This window comes from Oenanthe melanoleuca, chromosome 3 (genome assembly GCF_029582105.1).
Source record: "Oenanthe melanoleuca isolate GR-GAL-2019-014 chromosome 3, OMel1.0, whole genome shotgun sequence".
Taxonomy (NCBI): domain Eukaryota; kingdom Metazoa; phylum Chordata; class Aves; order Passeriformes; family Muscicapidae; genus Oenanthe; species Oenanthe melanoleuca.
In genome coordinates this window covers 6,963,388-6,990,578 of record NC_079336.1, presented here as the reverse complement: position 1 = coordinate 6,990,578, position 27,191 = coordinate 6,963,388, and the positions used below count along the sequence as shown (strand labels likewise).

At 41.0% G+C, this 27,191-nt stretch overlaps 1 protein-coding gene across 1 annotated transcript in view; it reads left to right on the top strand.

Moving 5' to 3' along the window:
* The window catches only part of KLHL29 (kelch like family member 29), a 386,641-nt gene that overhangs the window by 128,420 nt on the left and 231,030 nt on the right, over window positions 1-27,191 (top strand). Inside the window, exon 3 of the mRNA XM_056487785.1 lies at window positions 17,343-17,645. Within this exon, the coding sequence (XP_056343760.1) occupies window positions 17,388-17,645 (258 nt within the window). The 5' untranslated portion in view covers window positions 17,343-17,387. The remainder of the gene's footprint in view (window positions 1-17,342; window positions 17,646-27,191) is intronic.

The window sequence follows — 27,191 nt, the reverse complement described above, 5'->3', positions numbered from 1 at the left end:
ACATTCCTGAAAAGGACTTCAGTTCAGTGGTATGTGGTATTTCCCTGGTTGTGATGACTGTGTAGTTGTTTTTCTCATTAAAAAAAAAAAAAAACAACCAAAACACAGCGACTTCATGAATAAGGTTTGGCTTTCTCTCCACAAGGAATTCAATCTTGGCCATTTTGCTAAGTGTATTAAAATGCACGAGAAAATTGTTGTTTCTTTTTTCTTCCATATGTGCATTACTGCCACACTATTACTTTGTGCAGACTTTACTGTAACCTGTACTTTAGCTGGTCAATGTAATTTATAACAGAAAAGCTACATATTATAGTGCCAGAGCTTTCATAATATGTGTGTGTTGCCTCCACTTTGCTCTTTCATGGCAGTGCTACAAAATATTTTACCAGAATAAGTGTAAATCCTATAATCTTCAAAATTCAATGGGGGAAAAAAAAGCCCATAGGAGCAGAAAGGCAGAAGCCTGTGCCTCATGAAGCAGCTGAGCATGGGGTAGCCTGAGGAAAGCAATGGCAGGCTTGCTGAATTGCAGAAACACCAGTGCCCTCTGTCATGGGCTTGGCTGAGATGTGGGTGTTGGCTGAGTCTGCCCAAAAGCTCTGTTAGAACAGCAGTGGGGACGTGGTGCTCATTTGGCACATCCTTGGTTGTTTTTATTATCTCTCTCCAGCAAACTCCAGTGCTCTACTGAGCTGAGCCTGGAGTCACACAGGAGATCTGAAAGAGCAGAGGATTATACCCATTCCTTGTCTTGGGTCTAAAGCTGGAGTTAAAAACCAGCAGCACCACCTGAAAGAGAGCTTTAGCCCCAGTGCTGAGCATGGCCATGCTGGGCTCATCAGCATCCAGCTTCTGGCATGAAAACTCTGAGCCCTGCAGATTTCTGTAATGCCTTGTGCTTCAGTTATATAGGGAGCCAAAGCTGGAAACCAGATCCCTCAGCAGGGTGAGTCACACTGTATTGCCTCCCTTCAGTGCTCAACTCACAGCATCCCTGTGTTTTGGAGGGGCTCGTGACATGACACCACAGGATTTGGGCAGTGGTAACTCATTTGGGAATTTCCAGCATTCCTGCAGTGATAAATGGCCAAATGATGTTCCCTTTGGTTTATTCAACAGCAGGACATTGGGTACCTAAATAGCTTTATTAGCAGTAATGTGGCTTCCTGCAGACCCTGAGGTACATGAGCCTAGAGGGGTTTTGCACAAGTTTAAATTGGATATAATGTCTGACCTCTGCTCACCCTACCTGAGGGCACCTTCTACTTTAGGTCCATATTCTTTCCATCCTCAGCTTGCCAGCTGAGGAGGAGACATAATAACACTCCTGACCTCAGAAGATTTTGTCATGGTTAAACAGGTATCAAGGGTGTTTGGATCTGGTAGCAGTACAGCAATGTGAACAGTAAGACAGAACCCAGTGGCAAGGCAATTGTGCATTATGCATATTTATTTTTTGTTTATGTTTGTCTCCTACCATTATTGTGTTTCTGTAAAATTCTGAGTGTGTTTTGTGTATTGTTGATCTTGCACACATGCCTGTATTTTGCAGGAGAATTAAGCAGACCCAGTGTAATGCCAGGAACATGTCCCCCATGTGATTGGTACTGCAGACTCCCCGTGCTGTTTCCCACGTGTGGTAGCAAAGGATGCTCTGGCACTAACTGTCACAGTATCCAAGGCTGGTTTTGGCTTTCCATTCAGCCAACAGATGATGTTTCCAAAAAAGAAACTTCTACAAAAAGGGTAGTCTCTGGGAGATAATTACGTGGTTGTATAAATAATGAGTGAGATATTATCTGCTAGCTCTATAGTCACATCCACAGAGAGAAGAGATGAGCTTTCTTCGAGGGCAGGAGAGTTCTCTCAGCTCAATTAAATGGACATATAGTACCAGCCTGACACTGAACATTTGTTCCCAGAGGAGCCTGTTAAAGGGAAATACAGTTAGTGTTGCATACAGCCTATGTTTAGACCTCCTGCTTAGATTATGAAAAATGTTAAAGCTAAAAAAACCCCTCATTATTTGAGTTCCAAAAGCTGCCTGGCTCCTGCACGCTCCCTGCAGCAGGGCACACCTTTTGCACTGCCCGATTAGCTCCGTGTTATCTGGTTGCAAATGCCTGGCTTCACTATTCCTGTACTTTATTTTAAAAGGCTTTTGCTGTATGCAATTGAATGTACTGTAATCTTCTTATCAAATACCGAAGCTCTTTAGTGATGCCATTTTGAAATGTACTTCGGTTTTTAAATTGCAAATTCTTCTCTGGCTGGAAGGTCTCTGTTCTTGGTTTAGGCAGTGATTAAGAATATGTGTGTATGTGTGTGTGGCTTATATATAAATGCTTGAAAACATGCTGACCCCTTTCCTGATAATATCCAATTATGGGTTTCCCTCTAAAACACTGACAAGGGAAGATACAGGTTACAAAACTGGTAGCTGCCCTCCTGGGTCATTTTAGGGTGCTTTTCCTATAGAGTTTTTATTGTTGTTGTTGTGTACAAAACTGGTAGCTGCCCTCCTAAGTAATTTTAGGGTGCTTTTCCTATAGAGTTTTTATTGTTGTTGTTGTTGTTGTTGTTGTTGTTGTATTTAGAACCTCCAAAGAGATAAGTTCTCTCTGAACAAGAGCAAGGATTTTTATTATTATTTATATTATTTTAAGTGAAAGAACAGGGCTGGTCTAGTTTTGGTACGGAAGTGAGAATCAGAGCTCATATATTCTGGTCTCACATCTGTCACTAACTTGTGATGTGACTTGAAACAAAATCACTTAACCTGTGAGTCTCTTTCTCTACCTGTAAAATGGGGTTGAGAGTAAGAGGGATGCCATGAGCATTAAAAATTTAATGTTTGTAAAATGCTTTGAAGACAAGAGTGCGCCATATAAATGCTCATCTTTGTCTTAAAATACAAGGAACTGTGTAACCTTGTGTGGGAAAAATTTGCTAAAAATTGTAAATTACCAAATGAAGACCAAAGCAGGAGAAGAGGGGACATCTTGCAAAATTGACTATTAAGAATTTTGAACAAAATTCCCAGAGAGTCTGTCTCTAAAGAATTAGCAGAGGCAGTCTTCAGGAACATTGAAAATATCTTCAGAATATCACAGGATTCAGTAAACAAAGTTGGACTTTTCTGCTAATAAAGAAGAAAAGAAAGGAAAGTTCTAAACAAATGGCTCCATTTAGCCTGGCCACAGTAATCAAGCATGTAATGGGGCCATTATGTGAATGCTGGGAAATAAGACATCTAGTTATAGACAGGCATTATTTCGAAGTGTATGTCTAATCCATCCTCAGTGGATGTGATTACTTACCTAGAAGATCAAGGAAATGGTGTAGATATGTACTTTATTCAGGAAAGCGATGGGCAGAGCACTCCATCTGTGAAGATCATTCCAGGCAGCTCGTTCACTTGCGTCAGCTTAGAAATTGTTTACAAGTAGATAGGCAAAAAGATAATAATAGAATGCATGGGAAAAAAATGAAGGAAACTGGGAATTCACATGTCTGCAAAGCATGAAATTAAGCAAAGCCCAGCCTTTGAAATGACGTAGAAGGTCTTCTCCATGGTGTCTTTCATAAATACACTAATATATTGCAGATACAGAAACAGTTCTTTCTGTCCCTCTTCTCTATTACTACAGAGGATGAATGAATGAACTGCCTTGGGAGATTCTGGAAAAAACTTAAAAATTAGCAGGGCTGCAGATAAACCTGTTCCAGGATGGATCCTCCTCCACAGGCTGCAGCTCCTGCCTGAATCCTGCTTCAGAATGGGTTCCTCTCCATGAGGAGAGGTCTTCAATGAGCGGCAGTGTGGATATCTGGGGGGAAAAAAACAGTGCTGGGGATAGACTTCTTGCAAGGGCATAGTAATAGAACAAGGAGTAATGACTTTAAACTAGAAGAGAGTAGGTTTGGATTGGATATTAGGAAAAGATTCTTTACTGTGAAGGTGGCAAGACACTGGCACAGGTTTCCCAGAGAAGCTGTGGATGCTCCATCCCTGGAGGTGTTCAAAGCCAGGTTGGACGGGGCTTGGTCCCTGCCCATGGCAAGAGGTTTTGGAAATAGAGGATCTTTGAGGTCACTTCCAACCTAAACCATTCCATGATGATTCTGTGATCAACTTCCATCATGGTCCTCTCCATGGGCAGCAGGCTCATCCCTGCTCCAGTACTGGGAGCACCTTCTCCCCCTCCTCCCTCTTCGACCTTGCTATCAGCAGGACTGTTTCTTACACTTTTTTTTCCTTATTCCTCACTGCCTGTGCAGTGTTCTTGCCCTTTCCTAGGACTGTTTCATGGAGGACCCACCAGTTTATCTGCAGGGCTCTGTGGCCATGTCCCCACTTCAGGGACCACCCCTGCCTCCCCTTTGGCATCATCCCTGCAGCCTCCCAGGTCAGAGAAACTGCTAGGAAGAAAGGTGTTGACTGGTACATCAGTTCAGTGATCAATAATTTTACATTTTTTCCTTTTTTTTTTTTTTTTGAGAAGGAACTGTTGTGGTGCTTATGGGCAGGCTAAGGTGTGTATTTTAATTTTATTTGGGAAATTCCTGGTCCCTGTTTGTGGCCGGCAGGCAGGGTGCTGGATGAGCCAGGAGAGCTGTGCTGTTCAGAGCCAGAGCAGAGCCATTGTAACAGCCCCCTGAGCTTTTTGGCCTAAAAATCTATCAATCCATAAGACTACCAGCAGTAGTGTGGTGACTCATCCGTGCAGCAATCAAGGTGTCACAGCAAATCAAAAGTTCCCATCTCTTCTTTGAAACAGGGATTCGCAGAAAATGCTGACGGTAATTAAAAGAATTGCTCATCCCTGGCTGTGAAACCGCAGCGTGCCTCGTAAGATCTGAGTCTTATCTCCAAACTATTTATGGCTCTGCCTTGGGTAGGGTGTGCTGGCACCCAGAGCTGTGGAGAAGGACGTGGCTTCCCAAAACGGGCTGTGCTGCTGGCACCTCATGCTCCATGGGGCTGGATGTGGCATTGGATGCTTTTCCCTGGTGTTCAGAGCTCTGACTTTGTTCTCTCAAGTGCCATCATTTGGATCATTCACTGGGAGCACAGCACCTGTGCCTGATCTTCCCATGCCTGGTTCTGTTGATGCCTAAGAATGGCTTGGATGATGGTAATTCTCAGTCTCAGCCTTTGACCACTGTTTGTGCCTTCACAGAGAGCCTGAATTTTAAGCCAGACTGATTAGTTCAGCTGCAACAGCATCATTGGATGGATGCTTCTTGTAAAAGCTGTAAGGTTTTGCACGTGAGGAATAAATGCTCATAGTGATGTCTGTGTAATATTTTCATTTATGTCTCCTTGTTATGTTTTAGATCTCTGAAAACAAACTCCGTAGTAAGTTTTGTAGTGGTAGTAAAATTATTTGCTTCAACGGCTCACTATTAGATGTCACAACATACTTTTGGTTATCCTTCTCATGTTTATGGGGATATGGCAATGTGAAGAAAGAGTAATCAATCAGGAAAATGATCTGTTATTTTCCTTCTCTTTTCATCAATTCCAAAAACCTGATGGGCTGTGAGGCAGTGTCTCTAAGCAATCCATATAATGTGTGCAGTTACTGCATGCTCAGCAGCCAAGTGCAAACATTGCAGAGTAGAAACACAAGGTTTATCTAAAAATAAACAAAAAGGAAACTGAAATCTGTACTTCAGATTCTACACACAAGCTGTTCAAACAGTAAGATCTTAATAGTAGATTTAAAAGTGTCAACAGCAATGGCCTTGTGTTTTTGCATGGTTAAAGCTTGTCAGCAAATGCAGTCTTTTGAGTGATAATAACACTAAAAGGCTTACAACAGATTGTCCTTGGTGTACTGCAAAACAAAAAAAAACCTCACAGGAACAACAAGTATCTGTTGACCTGGGGTCAGCATGGGAATCGCAGGTCACTCTTGTAGGCTGAGAAGCTTCTTGAGGAAGGAGCAAAATCCATGAAATCACTGCATTGCTTAACCACACAAGTGGAAGGTCAGAAGGGAACAGACTTCTTCAGATTATATTTAGTAACTATGAAGATTTTGCTTCTAGTAGTCGCTTTGCACCACACAGTATTTTCCTCTCCTTCTCCCTGTGCCTCCTCAGAAAAATTTCATCTGATCCAGTCCGAAAGTCATCACATAGTCATCAGCAATTTTTCAGCAGACCAGACAAAATCATTCTAAAAGCAAAAACCGAATTATTTTGCTCTACATATGTTTATGGGCAGATGAGCCAGGCCAGATCCACTCGGGAAGATGTAAGGATGGGACGGTAGCAAATAAATATGCAATGCTTCCAAATATGAAACTGTCCCCTGATGCACCACTGTAAATTGAAGTGAGTACTGTTGCTGTTAAGGTTGGCTTTACACATATTTTTTGCTGGTGTTGACATCTACTGGATAAATTTGCTACTGACAGGAGGAATATGGTCTGTTTCAGAGAGCAGGAGAGTGCTGTCCCCTTCTCTCAGGAAGCTTGCATTGCACAGCTCTGTCTTGAACAGTCACACAACCTCACCACTGCCTTTTTTGTTTGTTTTCTTTTTGTTGTCTTCTGTTCCCAAAATTGTCCTGTGAGCAAAAATTCAATTTAAAGATAGTAAATGGCAAACACATTTGGGCAACAGACAGATGAAACAGCTGCTATGTTTCTCCCATAGACCTGGATTTTTCTGTTTTGCCCAAGGCAGTAAAGGGAAATTAGTTTATTAGTTTCACGTTGGTCACTGGTGAATATCATCCTCCCTCACAAAAATAACACTTTAATTCTGCTTGATTTGAAATAATTGACCGATCAGGAATGAGGCATGTGAAGGGAGCTACCAAGACAGAATTACACCGTTGGGCTGGAAGATCAATTGTTGGGGAGGAGAGCTGAGACACTGCAGCCTTATATTACACCTGCCTGTTTATTACACTTGGCCTGAGGGGAAGGCAATGCACCATTCTGATCTGTTGCCTCGGAGAAGTACGGATGTAAAATGAATGCAAAATCAGGGAACAGCAAGTTGGGTTTTTATGTTAATACATTTTATATTGATATTCAGGACATTTCAGTAAACGGAGAAAATAGTTTATAGAACAGCATATATGTTTTTCCTTTTCTCTATGCCAATATACTTTCCTAAATGTGGTTTAATTTTTATTTTTTTTAGCTTCTCAATAATACTTGTAGTGATTGACTGGTAGCAGTAGCACAAATACTTAGTAAAATTAGTCCCACTGGAAGATTACTCAGATGCTAGAGCTCTTCTTACTCCTCCTTCCTCCGCTTTTTCTGCCTGTTTTAATGATTTCATTTTAAGAAAAACGACCTGAGGCACAGCAGGGAGAGAAAAAAAAAATAAAAGTCACAAGAAAAAACAATAGATAGACTTAATGCTTTGGCAAATCCTGGAACAGAAGCAAGTCCAGATGTTTGCTATACAGGCATTTGGCATGTATATAACAGCCTCACTACAAGACTGCATATAGAGTTTTTGACAGCTTTAGTGTAATGAAAATGAATTATTGCTATTCAGAATAAAATGTAAAACATTTTGGCCAGTGCTTGCAAATCTAGTAGTTTTTGACTTATATTTTAACTAAATTCTTGGTATTCTTAAAGGCATAGTTAAGTAGATGGTTGGCAAACATGATTTGCTATCTCTGTAGTATTGAAAGGTTCTACATCACCTAACATATCTTGTGAGGGAAATGGTGGATGGTTCATGATCTGTTTATTATTTGATCCTGTTACTTCTAAAGCAGCTAATTAAAAGCTGCAGACCTCTGGCCTAGAAAAGGTGCTGCTGATTTCCTTCATTCAGCAAACAGCCTTCTTCCAGCAGCTGAAAAGATAAAACATCAGTCACTTGGGCCAATTTTAAGTGAGAAGCAAGAAAGGGTGGTGGAAGAAATGGTAACAGGAATAGCTTTAGGAGACAGAGGAGCAAGCAGAGATGCAGTTAACTTTGCTACTGGCTGTGATATTAATTCATTAGGACGGTGGCACTGTCCCTCTGGCTCTTGACGCATCGCCTTTCAAAACAAAACAAAAATAGCAAGTGGATGTAAGTGATACTTACTCTGTTGAACCAGCTGAAAATAAAGTCAATCCATTTTATGAAACGTGGTTAGGCCACGAGAGGTGATGAGCTGTGACTGCAGATGGACAGATAATGTGGGCCCTGGCCAACTGCAGTGACGTGCACTGAGCAGGGAATGGTTTGATCCGAAAGCCCCAGGTGTCTGTGGGTGAGCAGCCCAGTATTTCCAGCCAGATAAAGGGGTGCAGAGTACTGGTACTAATGGTACCAGTGCCAGGAAGCAAAAAGATGGAAGTATGCAGAGAAACTCCTCTCTGGACTCTCCATGAGCTCTGAAAGTACAGCAAGAATACAGGTGTCTCCTTAAGGGAAGAGAGAGCTTGGAGGCTTTGTGAGTGGAGGCTAGTGGCAGTCAGACATTTAGGGCACCAGAAACTGGAAAACTGTAGTTGTTCCCCATGGGTCAGAGATGTTGTGTATTCTCTGGGAATTCACTTACTGCAGGACTGGGATAACTGCACCTTCATACCTCAGTGTGCCACAAATCACTGAAGCCTTGAAGGTCTTTGGATGCCTGTTGTTATAGAGTGTGCTAGTTTCATGTTCAATAAATTTAAAAATACAAGTTGTAGATGTGGCACTTAGGGTTTAGTGGACTTGGCACTGGTTAATGGTTGGATTTGGTGATCTTAAAGGTCTTTTGCAGCCTAAATGACTCTTATGGTAAGATTTACTGTTTCTTTATTTTTTTTTCCCCCCTCCTGATGCAATTTGCATGGAATAAGCTCTTTTTATATACCAGATGGTTAGGGACTATTTTGTGCTGTAAGTGTACATTTGCTCTTGATTTGGGGGAGTGATACATGTCTTCTTTTAACAAAATGTGTGTCAGAAAATTCTGTGTGATCGGAGGACATCAGTCCCAGAAAACAAAATTTATGACTTCACCTGATGCTGGCTGAAGCTTTTTAAATGTGGGATGGGATGGGATGGGATGGGATGGGATGGGATGGGATGGGATGGGATGGGATGGGATGGGATGGGATGGGATGGGATGGGATGGGATGGGATGGGATGGGATGGGGTGACCCAGAAATATCCACTGAAAGGAAAATTTGAAATACCTTTTCTTTATTACAGTGTTTTGCAGCACTACAAGTGATCCAGAGATCTGATGCTGTAAAATACACTCATTTAACCCTTACCTTGGCAGAGAGCTTTCTGCTGTAACAGTTTTGACTGATTGATCAGTCTTCCTCAAGGCCTGGAAAATTGAGAATAGAAGTAAATAAAAGGAGATTTCTCCCACCTTGTCCAAAATGCAATTTGAAGACCTAGTCCCCTTCTCCTCCCACCCCTCCTCACCCACCTAAGAAACCATCCCCAAAGGAGCCAAAATCCTGCTAATTAAATTTTGTGAGATTTATTTTGTGACATTTGGCAACACTGGCAGTAGCTTATTCTACATTTCTGCTTTATTAACTATGAAGTCTTAGGCAAGATTAGGTATGTCAGGTGCTGGCAGGCACTTGACACGTTTTGAGAAGATGCCCTATTTCCCCAGAAGAAATCCAGTGTGTCCCTGTCTCCCCTGCCCACCTGTCCCCAGCAGGCACCCCTGGACCCTGGCCACCAGCTGTCATCCTGCCAGCCCCTGTGCCAAGGTGTTGGCCACCAGCTCTGCCTGCAAGTCCTCCTCCACAAACTGGCCTTTAACACAGCAGCTCTTGGCATTTGGGTTTCTTTTGCTTGCTTTTCATGCTAATGAGATAATTTAATTAGGGAAGTCAATGTTTTGGGCAGTGTTTTGCAAGCAGGAGTGTTACAGAGGGACGTTTTGTTTTTCTCTCTCTTCATTTTTAACAAGGCTGGGTTCCAGACACTGCCAGCTACCCTGGACCCTGCAGGGACATCTGAGGAAGTTATTATGCCTTTGTGTAAAGTTCTGGTGGATTTTCATTTATAAAACTGCTGCCTGAAATTCCAGTCTTGTTGCTTTAGAAGGTCCTTGGAAAGACCAAGAAGCTGCAGCAGGTAGCAACTAGAATTGATATTTGGGGCTGGAGGTTGGTGAGGGTTGAATTTTGTGCTTTTTTTGTAAGGTTGTGGGGATGGTTTGCAACAAAGCCATGGTGGAGAACAAGATCAACTGGGAGATCTTTCCAACAGAATCTTGAAGACAGAAAAATAGATTTAGTAGTTTTCTTGTGGAGTTAGGAATTTTATCCAAATACACCTCCCAAACTATATTTTGACATATTTTCTATCAATTTATAATGGATGATAAGTATATATGAGGATGTGAACGGAGGCCTTTTAGAATAGTCCAAGAAACTTATATGGTCAGGAGCATCTACAGAAGGAAATCCTTGCACCTGATGTAAACTTAATGAGTTTGTGTGTGTCCAGGTTTGGCAAGCAACAGGATTCAGAATGGAACTCATCTTCACCTTCTGTTCCTGCACTGGGACCACTCTGAATCTTTGTGAACTTTTCTCATCATGCCAGTCCTCACAATCCATGAATTGAAGGATGTGTTACCCACTCTGCTCAGATTGTAAAAAAATCAGTATCTGAAAAGCAGATTACTATATATGGGAAATTATCACAGAGAAGATAAATTTCCTGGAAGCTTAGTAATAAAGTTTACATTTAGAAAAGTTTTAGTAAGCCTTCATTCAGGAAGGTTATATTCTGTCAACTGTGAAGGAAAGAAACTGTAAGGTATGGTTTCACTCACATCGTGATTGGGTTTTTCTTTCTTATTTGGATAGCCTAGTTTATCTTTTTACTTACCTGGAGGGAAGATTTCCATATGCATCTGAAGAAATAAAAAGTGCACAAACTTTTCTACAATATTTTGAGATAGCAAAAAAAATCTCAGTTTTGCTTCTTGCACAGTGAGCCTTCTGCTGAGAAGACACTGTTGTGTGTTCATGCTCAGATTTTTTTTTTTTCATGTCCCAAAGCATCACCTCCTCCAGCATATATTTGGAAAATAAAATCCTATATAATCTCTTTAATCTACTGCTCCTTTATCACTTACAGGGTTAGGATTTGGGCTTTTTTTTCTTCTTTTTTTTTTTTTTTTTTTTTTTTCTTTAAGATCTGATTGTAGCAAAGCAGCTCAAGTCTCTCTGCCTTCTGTTGGATTTTACAAGAGCTTTACAACTGTTTACAAGTCTAAATCAGGGGTTTACAAAAGTAGACCTTGCTTGATAATAAAGTTGTTTTCTTGCCTCTCAAATATTTCTGGATTTTATCTTTCTACACAGCTGCTTGTAGTTCAGCTTTAGAAAATCTCTTGATTGCATTCCTTCTGCATTTGTCTAACAGAGAGTTCTTTCACTGGAGTCACCCAAACAGAAAAAAGAAGTAGTTAAGTAAAAATTGTCAAAATGGATGAGTCAGATCCATGTAGGCTTGTAACAGTGATTCTATATGTGTTTGTAAAGAAAGTCTTTGTAGGTTATAAAAAACATTTAGCTCGAATAAAACATTTTGCTTGGCACATTGCTGAAGAGTTGCTGCCAGGACTGCTAGTACCTTGTTTTATTTTGATTTTCTTCGAGATGTATACATGTATGACCTGACGATTGAGCTATATCCAGAATTTATGGTAATACTGATAAATTTCAATGGTGCCATGTGCATAAATTACACCTTCATACCTGTGCCTAGGGAGAGTTTGTTGTGTTGGTGGCTCTGATAAAACTGCTAGCCATAACATTTCCCCTGCAGCATATATGTGAAATTCAAGCTGAGGTACTCAGACATCTTCCTTTTTATCAGTTACAGTTCTTCATGCTGGATCTGATGCCAGCAAATCTCTCTTCCCCTTTTTCTTTTTTTTTTTTTTTTTTTTTTTTTTAGTGTGGACATTATAAAATACTTAGGCATTACATGCACTTAACTGCTTTTGAAGCTCTCTGTTTTGCCTGTATTTCTTTTATCCTGTCTGAAAACACGTAAGATTATTTAGCTGTGTATTTTAAAATTTCAGGTTCTTTCTTTCTCCTTTTCTGCCATTTCCCTTATGACCATGTATCTACTTCCGTCACTGTCTCCCAACCTCTCTCGCCTATCATGTTTCTGTAATGTTATTATTTAAAAGGTAAATTTAGAAACAAATGCTTACCCGGGAAAAATTTAAATTAAAAGCTTGACCTTTATTTTTGAAGTCACTTAATGAAGTTGACTAATAGTCTAAGATATCTGATTCTCTAGCTTCAGACTGGCTGAAAGCCTGTTTTTCCTTATATTTATATCTGTGAGGACAGGCACTTTAAGGAGACCTTGCCTAGATAAGGGTGGAAAGCAGGGAAAAAGCTGCTCCAAGGCTTGAGCCCGGACTGTCATTTAGAGGAACATGAATAGGAAGCATTTTTTCTGCAGAACAGTGAGTGTTTTGGGCTTGGGGGAAGAAGGGCTGTGTTTAAATGTATCGAGCATAAAATGAAATGTTAACCACTTGAGTTTAATAAATCTTCAGCAATGATCTGTTTGAACCTGGTAAGAGCCCTGAGGACTGCACGCTGCTATCTCACGCGCCGCTGGCCTTTTCCTTTCCTCTGTGTGTGTGTGGAAACAAGAACAAATGAGTTTGCATAAGAGATGTGGTGAAAAATGAGTACCAGGAGCAAGGTGGTTTTGTGCTAAGAAAGGTAGGAGGATTTCCAAATGGCCAAAGTCTTCAGGGTAAATTGGAGGCTGGATGCTGTAGTCGATGTAAGTGCCCTACATCTCAGTCCCAAAAACACTCACATTTTGCTGAAAAACTTCCTCAGATATTATTGTTGAGCAAGCTGTTAGTATGAGATACATCTAAAATTCCTGATTGTAGAAATAGTTATGTTCTCTAGCAGGGGTACACTCACATTTTACTTTGCCGTGAGAGGGATAGATTTAAAGTAACTTTGTTTTATGGTCTCTCTCACCTGCTGCATTGTGTGTTTTGGCCTTGTAGGGTTGGGAGAGATCCTGCTCCATTCCTCAGAAGGTGTTTGGTATTGTTTCACCAGTTACTCTCTCCTGATCTATCCTCCCGAATTCACCTTTCTCTAAAAGTAAATGATGGGGGAAGGTGTCAGGTGCCTGTAGAATCCTCATGCCTGGCTCCTGCATAGCCCTTGTCTGAAACAAGGGCTGTGTTCTGGCATTCTTTTTGCAGTAAATGCACAGTGATGCAGTCTTGGGGACTTTTTGCCTTGCCGTATCACTAAATCTTATTTTAAATTTGTCATGGGATTTGTATTTACCACCGGTTGCTCAATCTCTCTTCTTTAGCTCATAGCCCTTTCCATAGCCTTCCCTTAATACCAGTTTGATCTCCTTTTTTGCTTTGAATTCATCTGTTCATCCAGTAACTGCTATGGGCTTCTCTCTCTTCTTTTCTCTCTCTTTAGTAGAGTGGGGGATTTTTTCCCCTCTAAGAGAGTTTTTGTTCCTTTTGGCTGCACAATAAAATCCTTTGATTCTATGTGACGAACGGGAACGTGTTTCCTTTCTAGTAGAGGTTAAAGACACCTGACTACTCCAGTGATTACATTTTGAGTAGAGGGTGAGGGAAGGTCTGTCTCACTGCCTTCACCACCTTCACCAGGCAGTGACTGGGTGTACAGAGGGATTTTCAGCAGTAACAGTGGGCAGTATGCCTCATGAACTACAAGTCTGAGATGCACAAGTCACACATTCTTCCTCCTGCTGGCTGTGTCCACATCCTGGGTTTATGGCTCTGTTGTAGGGTAGATGTGTGAGCTCAAAGCTTATCTGCTCTAGTACTGGCTCCTGCATGTGGCAGTGTGGAGCATCCTGCTAGCTGAGAAATCAACCCCACAAATGAGGTTGGTAAAATCTGTAATTAACCAAGGCTTAGCTGGGGTGATGTCTAAAAAACAGAAAATTCTTTTTTCTTCCCCAGTGCTGTTTAGAGGAATCTCAGACTAGGTAAGAGAAAATGCCTACACATGAATGTTGAGGAAAACTTCCCTAAAAAAGGCAAAAAAACATGAATTAATTGTAAGTATTGATGTTGCCGTTTTTGAGTATTAGGCATTGATGTTTCTCCTTCTCTCTGTCTCACCAACAAAAAGGGGTTTTGTTTTGTTTTGTTTATTTTTAGGGGGAAAAAAAAAATCTCAAAGAACACATCTGGAAAATTGTAGCCTAAAATCAGATCTTGTGGAACTGGTGTTGACAGGGTTAGGGTGGTGGCTGGACTCAATGATCTTGGAGATCTTTTTCAACCTTAAGGATTCCGTGATCTCAGGCTGCAGTGTCTGCTGCCCTCCCTGCTGTCCCTGTGAGGTTTCCACTGGCCTCTGTCTCTGCTCTTTCTCAAGATGGTTTGTGCTGCCCTGTGTCAAGTTCTGTGTTAGCAATGTGATGATTGCACTTGACTCGGGACACACTGCTGGAGAAGTTTTTCTGATGAGTACAGAATATGTTTAAAGCATTATTATTTTGATTGTGGTCCTCAACAACAATAGTCTAGACAAAGCATAAACTCTGGATCTAAAAATACATTTAAAAATTAGCTAGTCTGCTCACAGCCCATTTCTTACCTCACCCAGCAGCTATTTATGAAAGCATTTTCTATTCTTTCTAATTTTAAATAGCAAGCACTAGCAGTTGAATACTCATTTATTAGATGGTTATCCCCTCCGGTTTTTCTGCACATCTTGTTGCTGTCAAGTATCTTTGTACCCAGCCAGAAATGACATGTTGAAACAAGTAGTGTATATTTAATGCAGTGTATTGGAAAAAAAAAAAAAAAGAAGAAGAAGAAGACTGATGTTTAGCCTGTTTAGCCCCAGCTTTTTATTTTTTCATTGTAAATACCATGAAATACAGTAGCTGGACTGAGAAGTGAATGTGCTCATGAAGAGGGAGTTGGGTTTTAAGTAAACTTCTTAATGTGTGGCTTAGTCACAGGCTTTTTTCCTGCTTGTTATTGACGTAGTTGCCTGTCAGTCTCATCTGATAGCAGAACTGCTGGGGGCAGGGTGCCTGGGATTGTGTGGCAAAAACTGCTCGCTATTGACTTGTGTGCATGTGTGCTCTGTGCTGAACTGAATGTCAGATGTGCTCAGGAGTGTGGGTGGTGGGGGAGATGTGATGTGGTTCTCCCTGGCTGCCTTGTCAAGGAGTACACTAATGCAGCTAATGGAGATCCTCCAGCTCGAGAGGAGAAGGGCATTCAGCTGACAGCCACCATTCAAGCAGTCACAAAAGATAGCTTCATACGGCACTGGAGGCTGTTGGGATTAAAAAGAAACTTTTTCAAAGGCAAAGAATAATAAAAGATATTTTGAAATTGTAGCTTGCAGTTTGCAGGCTCCTTTTTTGCCTGACTTAGCAAAATGGTTATAAAACAAATGAAAGCAGGGTTATACCTGTGCAATTTCTAACCTTTAAAGACACTGTAAGTACTGAATTTATTCAGAGGTAGTTTTCACTAGAGAAAAAGTTTGATTTCTTCACCTCGACTAAAAGAAAAGTTTCTGTTTTCACTACAGCAGCTTTAACAGCACTGGTGTCTCTGGGGTTTCCTGTGGTCATTGTACAGCTGAGCTCACGTGGTCCACTGGAAAATACAGAATTATCATCTGAAAGTATCAGATGGCCACAAAAATGTAAGACAGAGGAATCTAAGTAAATACCAGAACCATCAGCCCTCAAATCATGAAGTCAAGCGTTGCATCACATTTTACTTGAGAAAAAAGAGTTGGGTTAAGAGGAATGTTAATTCTGTGGTCAATACCAGCAACACTAGGGTTGGTCCCCAGTGTTAGAGGAGGGGCTCATTCCTGGAGAGGGACAATGTAACCATCAAAAATGCAGCTTCTTGGGAGCTTTGGTTTGGCCTTTTGTGGAACATAATGGTTATGGGAGGGAATTTGGCAAAGTTTTGTAATATAGATTTATATTTTTGAATTTTTAACTGAGGAAGAGTATTCTTTGTCTCAGCTAGTAGCTTTTTAGTCAACTAGGTGAACCTTTCATCCTTCAGGAATAATGATTGGTTTTGTTTGCCTTTTTAATTTCTACCAGGTGAATAACTAGCATTGTTGATAGGCATACTGTTTTATAACACTCGTAAGTTTTTTATCTCTCCTAAGAAATTTCTTATCTTCAAGTTTCTGGGTGAGATTAGTTCTGACTCCCTCCACAATCCTTATAAACAGATGTTCTTACCATCCATTTTTGTATCTAAGAGTTTGTGAAACAACATTGCTTCCACTGACCTGATGTCATTATTACAAAGAACTTAGTGGATTGTGTGGTGCAAATAAAATAAATCAGGTGCTGCAGTGACCTAGATACTCATTATTTATTTATGTAAATAAATACATTTAGAATTCATTCATACTGTTTCTTCTATTGCAAATGCTGTAAACATTCACTTAGTCAGAGCTCTGCTGGGAAAATAGCATTATTGCCACCATTCTACACATTAGGAGACCTTGCCAGGAAGACTTCAGTAACTGCTCTAGGCTATGTAATGTATAATTATCAGAACTAAGATTAGATGTTGGGAATCTTCACTCCCAACATTGTGTTAGGACATCCCTCACCTGGCAGTGGGGGATATTGTTACCTGTGGATAACAAAGACTGAGGGATGATAAGGACAGGGTGATCATACAGAACAACTTGGTCATAGATCACCTTTAGGCATTAAGTGTTTTAAGTCTAGCCAGAAGCTCAGGAGGAGACAGAACATGCTGGCCTGCCCTGGGCAGCATCCTCCCTGTGGGGAGGTGTCACAGAGTGAAATATTCCCGTAGCAGCTTCCACTGAGGAGGTCTAGCAAAAAGAGTGCTGTATGAAGAAATATTTGCTTTGAAAATAGGGAAGTAATGGGTAGATTTAGCAGGTAGATTTTTTTTTTTCTCTTTGATCTTTACCATTTGATCATGTGTCAGGTAGAGGAAAGAGGCCTACAGAAAGGACCTGAAGGCTACTGAGAAAACTGCAAGATGGAGCTGTTGGGAATGTTTTCCTATTGTCAGAACACTGAATTACGACTTTCTTCTAAATTGACTTTACACAATTTGTGTGCTTTTGCTTGTTATTTTGCTGAAGAGTTTGAGCAGATGTTTCTTTAGGTCTGTGGGACTGGGCTCTCCACTGTGTCCTTGTCTAAACTCTCATTTGCGTTCTGGATTAATATTCGCAGTGGCACTGCTCTCTTGCTCTCGATGTTCAGTTGGGGAAGGGGGAGAAGCAGCGCTCTCCTAAGGACAGGAGGCAGGACGGGCTCTCGCCCTCACGGCTAACTGCTTTGTGGTTTCTCCGCAGGCCGGCTCCCGAGCTCGCCCCGGGGCGCCGCCGCCCCCCGCCGCCATGTCCCGGCACCACAGCCGCTTCGAGCGGGATTACCGCGCGGGCTGGGAGCGCCGGGACTGGAGCTCCAACGGGACCCCGGCGGGCAGCACCGGCGGCAGCGGCGCCAGCACCACCAGCAGCGCCCGGCCCGGCCTGCTGCCCCTGCCCATGGTGCCCGCCCGCCTCCCCGCCCCGGCCACCGCCCCCGGCACCACCGGCAACAGCGAGGTCATCACCAGCCTGGTGGCCAACTCCTCCCCGGCTTCCAGCACCAAAGTAAGATTTCGCCCCTTTTTTATTTATTTTTTTTTTTAATTTTTTTTTTTTTTTTTTTAATGGGGTTGTTTTGTTGGAGGGATGTTAGAGATGGAGAGTCATGCGTCCCTTTGCAAGGCTTGCGTCCGTGGGGTAGCCAAGAGTAGGAAAGTTAATTCATATGGGCAGTCTGAATCTTTTCAGTTCTTTTCTGTGTTGTGCATACACCAGGGTAAGTCTTTCTTGCTCCGAGGCTGAGTGTCCCCATGCTTCTGAGAGGCCCGGGCAGAGCAAATGTTTCCTTCCTTTCACCACTGCCGACATTTGGGCTTTCCCTGGATCTTACTGCTCCCACTTTTCTTTTGGGAATGCTCTTCTTGTCTGTTGACCAAGGCAGAACAGTGGCTGACAGCAAGTGGATATGGTTCTCATCCAGAGGGAGTGAAAGGTGACTACAGGTCATAATTCTGACTGAATGGAGCTTTTCTTTCTCTTTAGTTGGTAGTTCCTATAAGATTTTCAAACCTCGTTCTTAGTGCAGGTTGCAGTGAAACTGTGAAGATGCTATAACCAGACTTGCTCACTTGTGCAGAAATGCACACTAAGAAGTGAGACAATGTTAAGCACCAAAGAATAGAAGTCACTAGTAAACTATTGGGCTTTTTTGTTCCAATATATTATTGGAGGGAAGAGGGTGAGTTATTCTTTAAAAAAAAATAGCTCTTGTAGAACTGCGAAGTACATTTGATATTCTCGGAGAAAGTTGGGGTTTCTTTTTGCATGCAGATTCAGGTAGAGCAGCTGGGAACAGAAAAACCTGGCAAATGGTAAAGGTGACCACAGCGCTGGCAAAGTGAGATGGAAGTGCTGCTGGGTTTCTTTTTATGATATTTAACATTTTCTTTCAACTTGGTTTCATTTTAATAACTAAAAGTGCCAAATACAGCAGATGTAGACAGAGGGAAAGGAGACAATGAAGTTATTTAAAGTAAGCCAAGAGCAAGCTGAAATTTTGCTGCAGTACCATTATTATATTGATTTTTTTCATGCTGTAGAGAAACAAGGTCAATGTTACAGAAGGAAACATTAGCCCAAAATGTGGTTGTAAAAATTCTCCGTGGAATCTTGAAATTATTTTCATTTGGAAGAAGCTACTCAGATTCTGATCAAAACATTTTTAGTGTTCTCCAGATGCTATCCACTGATAGATGCATTTCAATCATGCTTTGTCTGGAGATGATTGAAGCAATTTTGGAGCCAAAGCAGTGGTTTCATTTATCATGACCTTTGTTCCTGAGTCTACTTAGAGTCCAACAATTGTCTGGAGCTGATCAGCCCTTTTCCCAGATGTTCAAAACCATTTTGAAGCTTATCAGTGCTAGTAAACCATGTGTTTATTGGGGAGAGGAGGCAGGAACAGCAAGTTAAGTGCCTTTTGATCATATGCTAGATGTGAACTGTCTTCTAAATTACCTTATTAGACAATTTTCTGATGACTTTCATTAGTAAGAATGTTTTGGCATGAATAGATCAAAAGCAATAAATAGACAAGAATGAAGGTAACAGGAGACACTTTTTATTCTGAGGACTGTTAATCAGCTGTGTAATCTCCCATAAAATAAATTTGTAAAAATGCATAGAGTTTTTACCCGAGCTTCTTCTGCCGTGAATCAATGAAGCAGCTCTAACTAAAAATTCAAACTTGCATGTATTAAAGAGGAAAAAACTATGAAGAGGAGGTGAGAGAGGTAGGTAGGTAGGGTAAACTGAGATATAAGAGTATGGTGCTTAGCAAACTTCCAACTAATAATGTGAAATGGTGTCACAAAAAACATCAGATGCTTGTACACATTCCTGTTCACTCTGCCTGTGTCTGTCCTTCACACACAGCAGACTTACACTTGTGGGCAGCAGTGTCACCAGCCAAGGCTTTTCCTTGGTAGAATCCAGCTAATGGCTAGGCATAAAAAATTGCATCCATATATTGAAGAGATCGCTAGTTAGAAAAACATTGTAGTTACTTGGTTTCTTTTAAAAATGAAAACATAAAAATTAAAAATCTAAAAACACTTTGAAAATAAACCAAACATGTTCTAAGTTGCCTTGAACTGTGGAGAGATCACAGCCTGCCTACCTTTTGCAACCATTTTTGTCAGCATGTTTATGGGGTACCAGCTAGTGGGGGATAGGTGACATCTAACAGCTGGATTTGTTAGTTCTGTTTTGGGAGTAAGATATTTGATTGCAGAGCTGCCCTTCTGCAGGCTGAGCCTCCCCCAGAATTATGGCAGGTCATTAAACTCAGTGGTAAGAGGAGACACAGTGGATGAGTGTGTCTTGAAGCAAGAAGATTGATAACCTGGTTCTTCTTGCCTTGTTGTCCCAGGAGATAAGTACAGACATCAGTGCTGCCCCAGGCTGAGGTCAGAAGGGACTCTTTCTCCTGTCCAGTTACCAGTTTTGACTTTAGCATATTTTTCAGAGCTGGTTTGGCAGTCTCAAACCATAGAGAGCTGCCATCTGTAACCCTTCAGACTGAGTTCCTACTTGCTAGTTATCCTCTCAATTAAAAGCTTGCTTCATTTTTTGTAAATCAGTCTGTCCTCAGTCCTTTGGTCCTTGGTTCTTCTAGTTTCCTACTATTAATTAATTTCAGTATCCTCCAAATAACTCTGTGTCTTCTGCATCCCCTCTGTACTTCATTTGCCTTTGAAAATATGGGTGCTATAAGTTAGATACCCAAACTATTAATCCTTTCAGCATCATCACCATTCCCTTGCACAGGGATAAAACTGTTCCATGTCTGTATAGCTAGTAATTGCTCCAGAGTTTTTTTTTGCCAAAGTGCTAAATCAGTAGTTATTAACAATTCATATACATGGCATCATCCTCAATTATGAGTTACCAAACAGCCATAGTATTGTCAAAGACTGAAGTGAAGTCTGGTTGACAAGATCTGTCTTCTGGGTACCAGTATTGGCAGATACAGGTCATATTCCCATCCTTCAGCTCAAGGTTAACTGAATCCTAAAGTAACAAATTCAAAATGGAGGAAAACTTCTTTTTTCTCTGACATGTAACTGGACTGTATGACTTGCTGCCTGATGGAATTGTTCAGGGAATTTATGGATAAATTGTTTTAAGGACCACTAGTTTACCTAATCTGGCTGAAACATGGTCTTTAAAATTAGGTAAATGTATGCAAGATTAAAGGCTTTGCCATGACTTACATGATATGAATAGAAAAAGCATTGGGAAGGAGAGAAAAAAATGAAACCATCTTCAGGGGGAAGCTTAGGATAGTGAGGGGTTGGGTTTGGTCTATGATTTTCATGATTCTGGAAGAGCTTTTTACTGCTTTCTGTGGAGGACTTTAGAAGGTTTTTATTGCTAATTATTAATGTGTAGGAGAACTTCAGAACTAATTATACTTTGCAGACCTTTGAAATTTATTCTCAAAGCGTACCTGTAACCTTCTTACCACAGATGCTTTGGTACAAATCACACTTAGTGGATCTGCCACCTTTAAGTGATTATGGATGTTTGGTCTGAGTTATTTAAACAGAAAAGCTGTCTTTTCCCAAGCTTTATTTTTTTGCTGAGCAAAATGACAATGAGACTTTGCACTGCTATAACCCATTTCATTGGAGGCTGCCAGAAAATAGCAGAAAAACTATTTAAACCTCATCAACTTCTGAGAAATCGTTTGATGCTGCACTCCCAGTATATTGACAGGGAAAGTGAGGCACTCAGAGGTAGTGATTTCTGCTCATTCTGTGCCACTATGAACAAAGTTTTAGCTCTTTTACCCAATTTGGTTTTTCTGCCCTGATTCTGTACCCAAAGAGTTGGACCACAGCCTGGCACCCAGAGGCAGCACAGTTTGGAGGGATGAGTCCTCTGGAGATACTCCCTCAACCCCTCCACCAGTATTCCATAGAGAAGTGGAATATTGCCAATAAACTCTGTGTTTGGATCAATTTGCCAGACTCTGAGCTCAGCCATGTGTGATGATTAAGCCCAGGGTTGGTTCTGTACATGGTGGAGTTTGGGTTTTTTTTCTGTAGTAAGGTTATTTATTGGTCAAAGGAAACTATCCAAGAAATCCTTGTAAAACTACAGCACCGCTTAAGGTATTGGCAGCAAAACAGTCTGAAATTCATTTAAGGATGCTGCACACCATTCCAGCTATGTTTTCTGTTCATCTCAGCAGCACCTTCATTCTTTGTTGCTTTTCTGAATTACTTTGCGAGTTACTTGTACAATTTTCTCCATCAAAGCTCCTGTATCACAGCTTCAATTTAGAAGTGTTGTCATGGGCTGTAATTTGAAATTTTATTACCGAGAGATTTTTTGGTTATAGAACATTTACTTTTATCATCTCTATATTATTTTTAAATGCCTGAAAAGATTGATATATCAACAGAATCTGTGCACCACCAGGCGAGATCTAATGTTTTTTTTCAACCTTAATTTTAAAAACCCTTTGCTTGGAACATAAATTGATTCTTCAGCCCCCCAACACTTAATGATTTGTTATTCTCAAGGTTAAACCTATGACAAATTTTACAAAAACACCAGTGTTCAGTTTTGATAAAATTTTCTCTAGTTGAGCTCAGGGATAGCTGTGCAGTTTTCAGTCTTTAAATAGTGGAACTGAGGCGTGATTGTGGCCTCCTGTTCTCACAGTACTCCTTTAGCATTTAAGACTTCTTGTGTGTTTTTGCTACCAGAGTTGATCCTACTGTGGTTAGCCACGGTTATGATGTGGGAGGGAAGACAGTGATGATCAAACATTTGTTAACCTCTCTGGAAAGTCAGGCAAAGTTGCAGGCAAAGTAGCCACCACTGACTTTATGCATCAGTACAGCTAAATGGCATTAAAAAACAAGTGGGGAGGGAAGAAAATTCTTATGGTAGAGGAAAAACAAGTCAGTCTGGCTGAGGAGTGCACTGTAAAAAGGAATAAAGGGAAACAGCACAGAAGTAAAATGTTATATTCTTCTTTTCCTTCATAGGCCAAGAAAATGTAGCTCCCTGAACAGCAGTCTGTCAGATGCTGGTGATTTGCTGTAGGTTGCAGGATTTGTGTTGTCTGTTCTCTTTCTCTCACTTAGGAGGTGGTGATTTGCAAAGCTTGTGTACGGCTTCCACAAATATTTAAAATATTGATTAAGCAGAGGAAGAATAAACAGGAATTGTTTTTCAAGTTATGCCTTATGTTGTACATGACTAATTACATACAACAATTTGCTCTGCTACGGTAACTGAAATTTATGTACTCTTTTTATTATAAAACATAAGATGCTTGCATAAAGAGAGAGATTATAAATACTGGAATACAACAGTTGCTAGAAAACAGTCAAAATATGTGGTGATGAAATATATGGGATTTGCTCTTCCAGCTTCTCTGTGAAACCTGTTCTTCCACTCCCCATGGGTTTGTACTGAGAGCTGGCATATTTTTGTCACCATATCAGACAGTAGCCTAGTGATTCTTTGATGTGGACATGACACAGCTGTCCAGCCCAGGTAGAGTCCAGTGGCAAAATCTGTTTTAAGATACTCAGATTTTTTTGGCAAATTACTGTGATGGTAGACAAGGCTTCAGTTGCTGGATGTCAAATTGCAACAGTGATTTTTTTATTTTCCAGAAACACATTTTAATCTCTGGATACATTTCTAAAATAGAGTCATGACTAGTTTCATTGGTAAATGAGATGCAAGCCTGTTCCCACCTAAGCAGAGACTTCTGATGCACATGAAGCTCTGATTATGGCAGGCTATGGCACGAATGCTTAGGAAATCAGAGCGATGCCCAGAGTACATTACATTGATGGTTTGTAACAGAACAAAAGGACAAGTTTTCCCTGGCACCCAAATCACATACTCCTGGTTCTTTAGGCTTGAAAATTCACTAAGCTTTGCAAAATTTACATTTTGGGCTGACACACAATTTAACTGGATTGCAGCTTCCAGATTGAGCCTTTTATGAGTAGTCTGCAAGCAAGGAGAGAGAGACAGAGTGAGTTATGTTGGCCATGACGTGCCATCACACCAGCCCAGCTAGGCTGAAACCAGCAGGGTGCACCAAAAAATACCATTATACTATCATATTTGTATCCTCAAATCAGAGAGTTACTTTAAGAGGTGCATTTGAGAAATCAACAGCTTGTACAAGGAATGACAGGTGGAAACAGATAGATTGGGTCATTGACTCTGAGGACACATTTTTCTTTCCTCTAAATGCAAATTGATGAAAAATGTCTGTGAATTGAACGGAGCAGTGACTTCTGCTGAAGTAATCTCATTATGCTGCTACAAAAAAGTTACAACTCCTGGCAAATATTCATACCACCAGGGCAGAAGAGAGCAAAGGGAGGTTGGTGTTGGGTTCCAAAACTGATGTGGTGAAGCACTGAAGCAGAGGAGCCAGTCCTTCCCTTTGAAGGAAGTGGAGATGTCTTAGGTGTTTTCCAGACTTCTCTCTTAAAGGCAATTCATGATGATCTGTGGCCCATGGGAGGGCTTAGACTGTGCTGATGATCTGCCACTTCCTCTTGCCATCTCATTTCAGTATTTTTTCTCAAATGCATCTGTACATATTTTTAATAGAGTAGAAATTGGAACATGCAAAATATGGGTTTAATTTGTCAACTTTTGCAGATACTTTATTGGACCAAAATCGGTTAGAAAACCCTGGCATGCTCATTAATCTGTAAAGTCATAAAAAGCTGCTTGGATTTTTTTACTTGCAGTGTGTTTATCATCTGTTGAAAGAGCTAAGAGGTCTGGCCAGTTTCTAGGCCCAGTTCCATTTGAAGATGAAAGGCAGCATTATTGAGGCATTAATTGACATCGCCAAATACTTACAAGGTCACAAACATGACAGCTTTGGATAAAGAAAAAGGAGTATTTCTGGGCTTTGGCACTTTGAGGAAAAAAATCTCTTGACTTCCAAAAGGAATAAATATCAGTCATAAAACCTGAATAAAATTTGTGTTGGCCAGGATTTAAGTACTCAATTCTTTAAAATTTAATTTAGAGTTATTTTTATTTTCTTATTTCTTTTTCAGCATTACATCATTTTCACATGTATTAGCTGCAGATTATCCATTCAAAGCAAAGCAAAGTACGTATTTCTGTCATTCAGGAGTCATGGTATTTCATTATAAAATTTGTACCAGCCTCCTGTCAAGCTAAAAAAGCCTGGGAGCTGCCTTGTCTGTGATTTGATGTGGGTTACTAGAGGGTTCATTTCCAAGGAGCAGCACTTCTAAAGGGAGGGCAGGTTCTCTGAATAGTAGGTGCATATAATCCTGGGGTGGGTTGCTGTCATTTAGGAGTGTAATGCTATTGTCACCATCAAAAACAGCCAGAAAAAGAATTTTACAAGGAATCACTTGGTTGTTTCCTATTATTTTGCTGTCAATACTAAATAGGTAGGGCCTGGAAATTATTTTCACGAAAGCTGATACTTTCTCAGCAAGGTAATTTCTGATTTTGGTGTTTCATGAAGAGGGTAATGTCAGAGAAATCAGTGAGAGAAGGGATGGCTTGATTGGGGTATAAAGAAGCCTGATGCAAACAGTTTGTTAAGAGTGCTGCTCTGCTGTTTGGCTGGGATGTCTGCATACTGTAATTTTTATTGTAACAGGGAAACAATGTCAATTAAAAAAAACAAACACGGTTTTAATGCATAGCAGAGGGACAATGCGCTATATGAAAAATGTAGTATTTTCTTGATGGCATCGGTTTCTTCAGCTTGAAAAACAAATGAACCAAATGAATAAAAAGAAAGAAAGAGAAGGGAGAAAAAGCTTCACTTCTCCTTATGATTTCCAAGTGCCTTGAGTTCCTCCTTGATACAACACTTGTCTGTCAAGCTGATAGACACAAAAATAAATTTGTCCCTGGGAGTGATAAACAGGACATTAAACTCTGCAGTCTGGCTCTTTGAAGAGGGAGTTCTGCACCTTCAAGCACTGGACAGGGCTGATGTGCTCCAGGCACAGCAGGATCAGCCAGGGCTGGCACTCCAGACTGACCTGTAAGCATCACCACTGCCCTGCCCACAATCCTGAAAATCCTCTTGAAAAAATACCCAGACCTCGAAGAGGAGCGTGAGGATCTCATGAGTGTGGCAGGGAGTGTGTGCAGTGAGGGAGGGTGGCAGTGCCAGGCTCCTGTTACACAGCAATGCTCACAAGGTGCAGCCATCTCCTGCAGAAATGGACACACAGACTCTCTGCCCTGGGAGTGGGCAGGACAGAGCTCCATTGTCAGTGCCTGTGAGAGCACTGCAGGGGAGACCGTGGAAGGAGTTCCTCACACTTTTTCCTGACTCCAGTTTCGCTCTGTAGAAGCAGCTCTGATGAAGATTTATAATCTCACATTTCTTTTAACAGAAGTGTGTGTAAAAGGATAACCAAGTTATTTTGTTGGGGTTTCTCTTGGAATTTGAGGCATTACTGAATGTTCAAGTGATGGTTAGCTGCTGTAACACTCTGTTCTTGGATGAAGTGGGCACTTTTCAGGGAACAAAATGCACGTTTACTTTGGTTTGGAGGAACCAACTATTCCAAACTCTCCTGAAAGCTGGTCTGCCTCTGCTGGTTTTGGTCGTTCTCTGCTCCTGTCGAGCTGAAACATATGTGGTCGTTACCCACTGCAATTTAGCATGACCAGACTGGTTCACTTCAGAAAACAAAGCTTGTAGAAGATACGCAGAGAAATAAATGCTGTCTGTGAACTGATGTTTGTGTATAAAACAATATGCACCCACTGTATAAATAATAACTAGTAACTCTAGTAAATTCTTCACATCATAGCATTATTTCTTCCTGTTTGTGATTCCAGGTCTTTTGTTATAATCCTGAAACAAAGCACTGAGAAGTATGTGAATACCATTTACTACTACTAAGTTTTTGCACAGACATGTCCACAAGAAGCAGGTTTCTTGGCTGTGTAATTTGCATGTTTAAGATTATATACTGCTTATATTACAATATTATATATAATTAAAGTTATCCTTTAATTCCAAAGTCTTATACAAAGCCCATGCTTTCAAAACCACTGAAGTAATGCATGAAGTGAAACATTTGGCAAGTGAAACATTTGGCAAGGAAACACAGGAATCATTGAGGTTGGAAGAGGCCTCTGCAGATTGTCTGGTCCAGCCCCCTTGCTCAAGCAGGTTCACCTTGACCCAGCTGCCCAGGACTGTGTTCAGAGGACCTTGAGTATCTCCAAAGAAGGAGACTGCAGTCCTCTGTGGGCCACCTGTGCCAGTGCTGTCATCCCCATTCAACAGTGCTTCTTGCTGTTTATAAAATCAGAGGAACATTTAGATTGGGAAAGATCTTAAAGATCATTGAATCCAGCCATGAGCCCAGCACTGCCCAGCCACCACTAAACCAGGTCCCCAAGTGCCACATGTACACGTCCTTTAATCTTTTAGGGGTGGTGACTCAACCACTTCCCTGGGCAGCCTATGCTCAATGCTTGATGATCTTTCCAGTGAAGAAATGTTCCCCAATATCCAGTCTAAAGCTCCCCTGGTGCAAC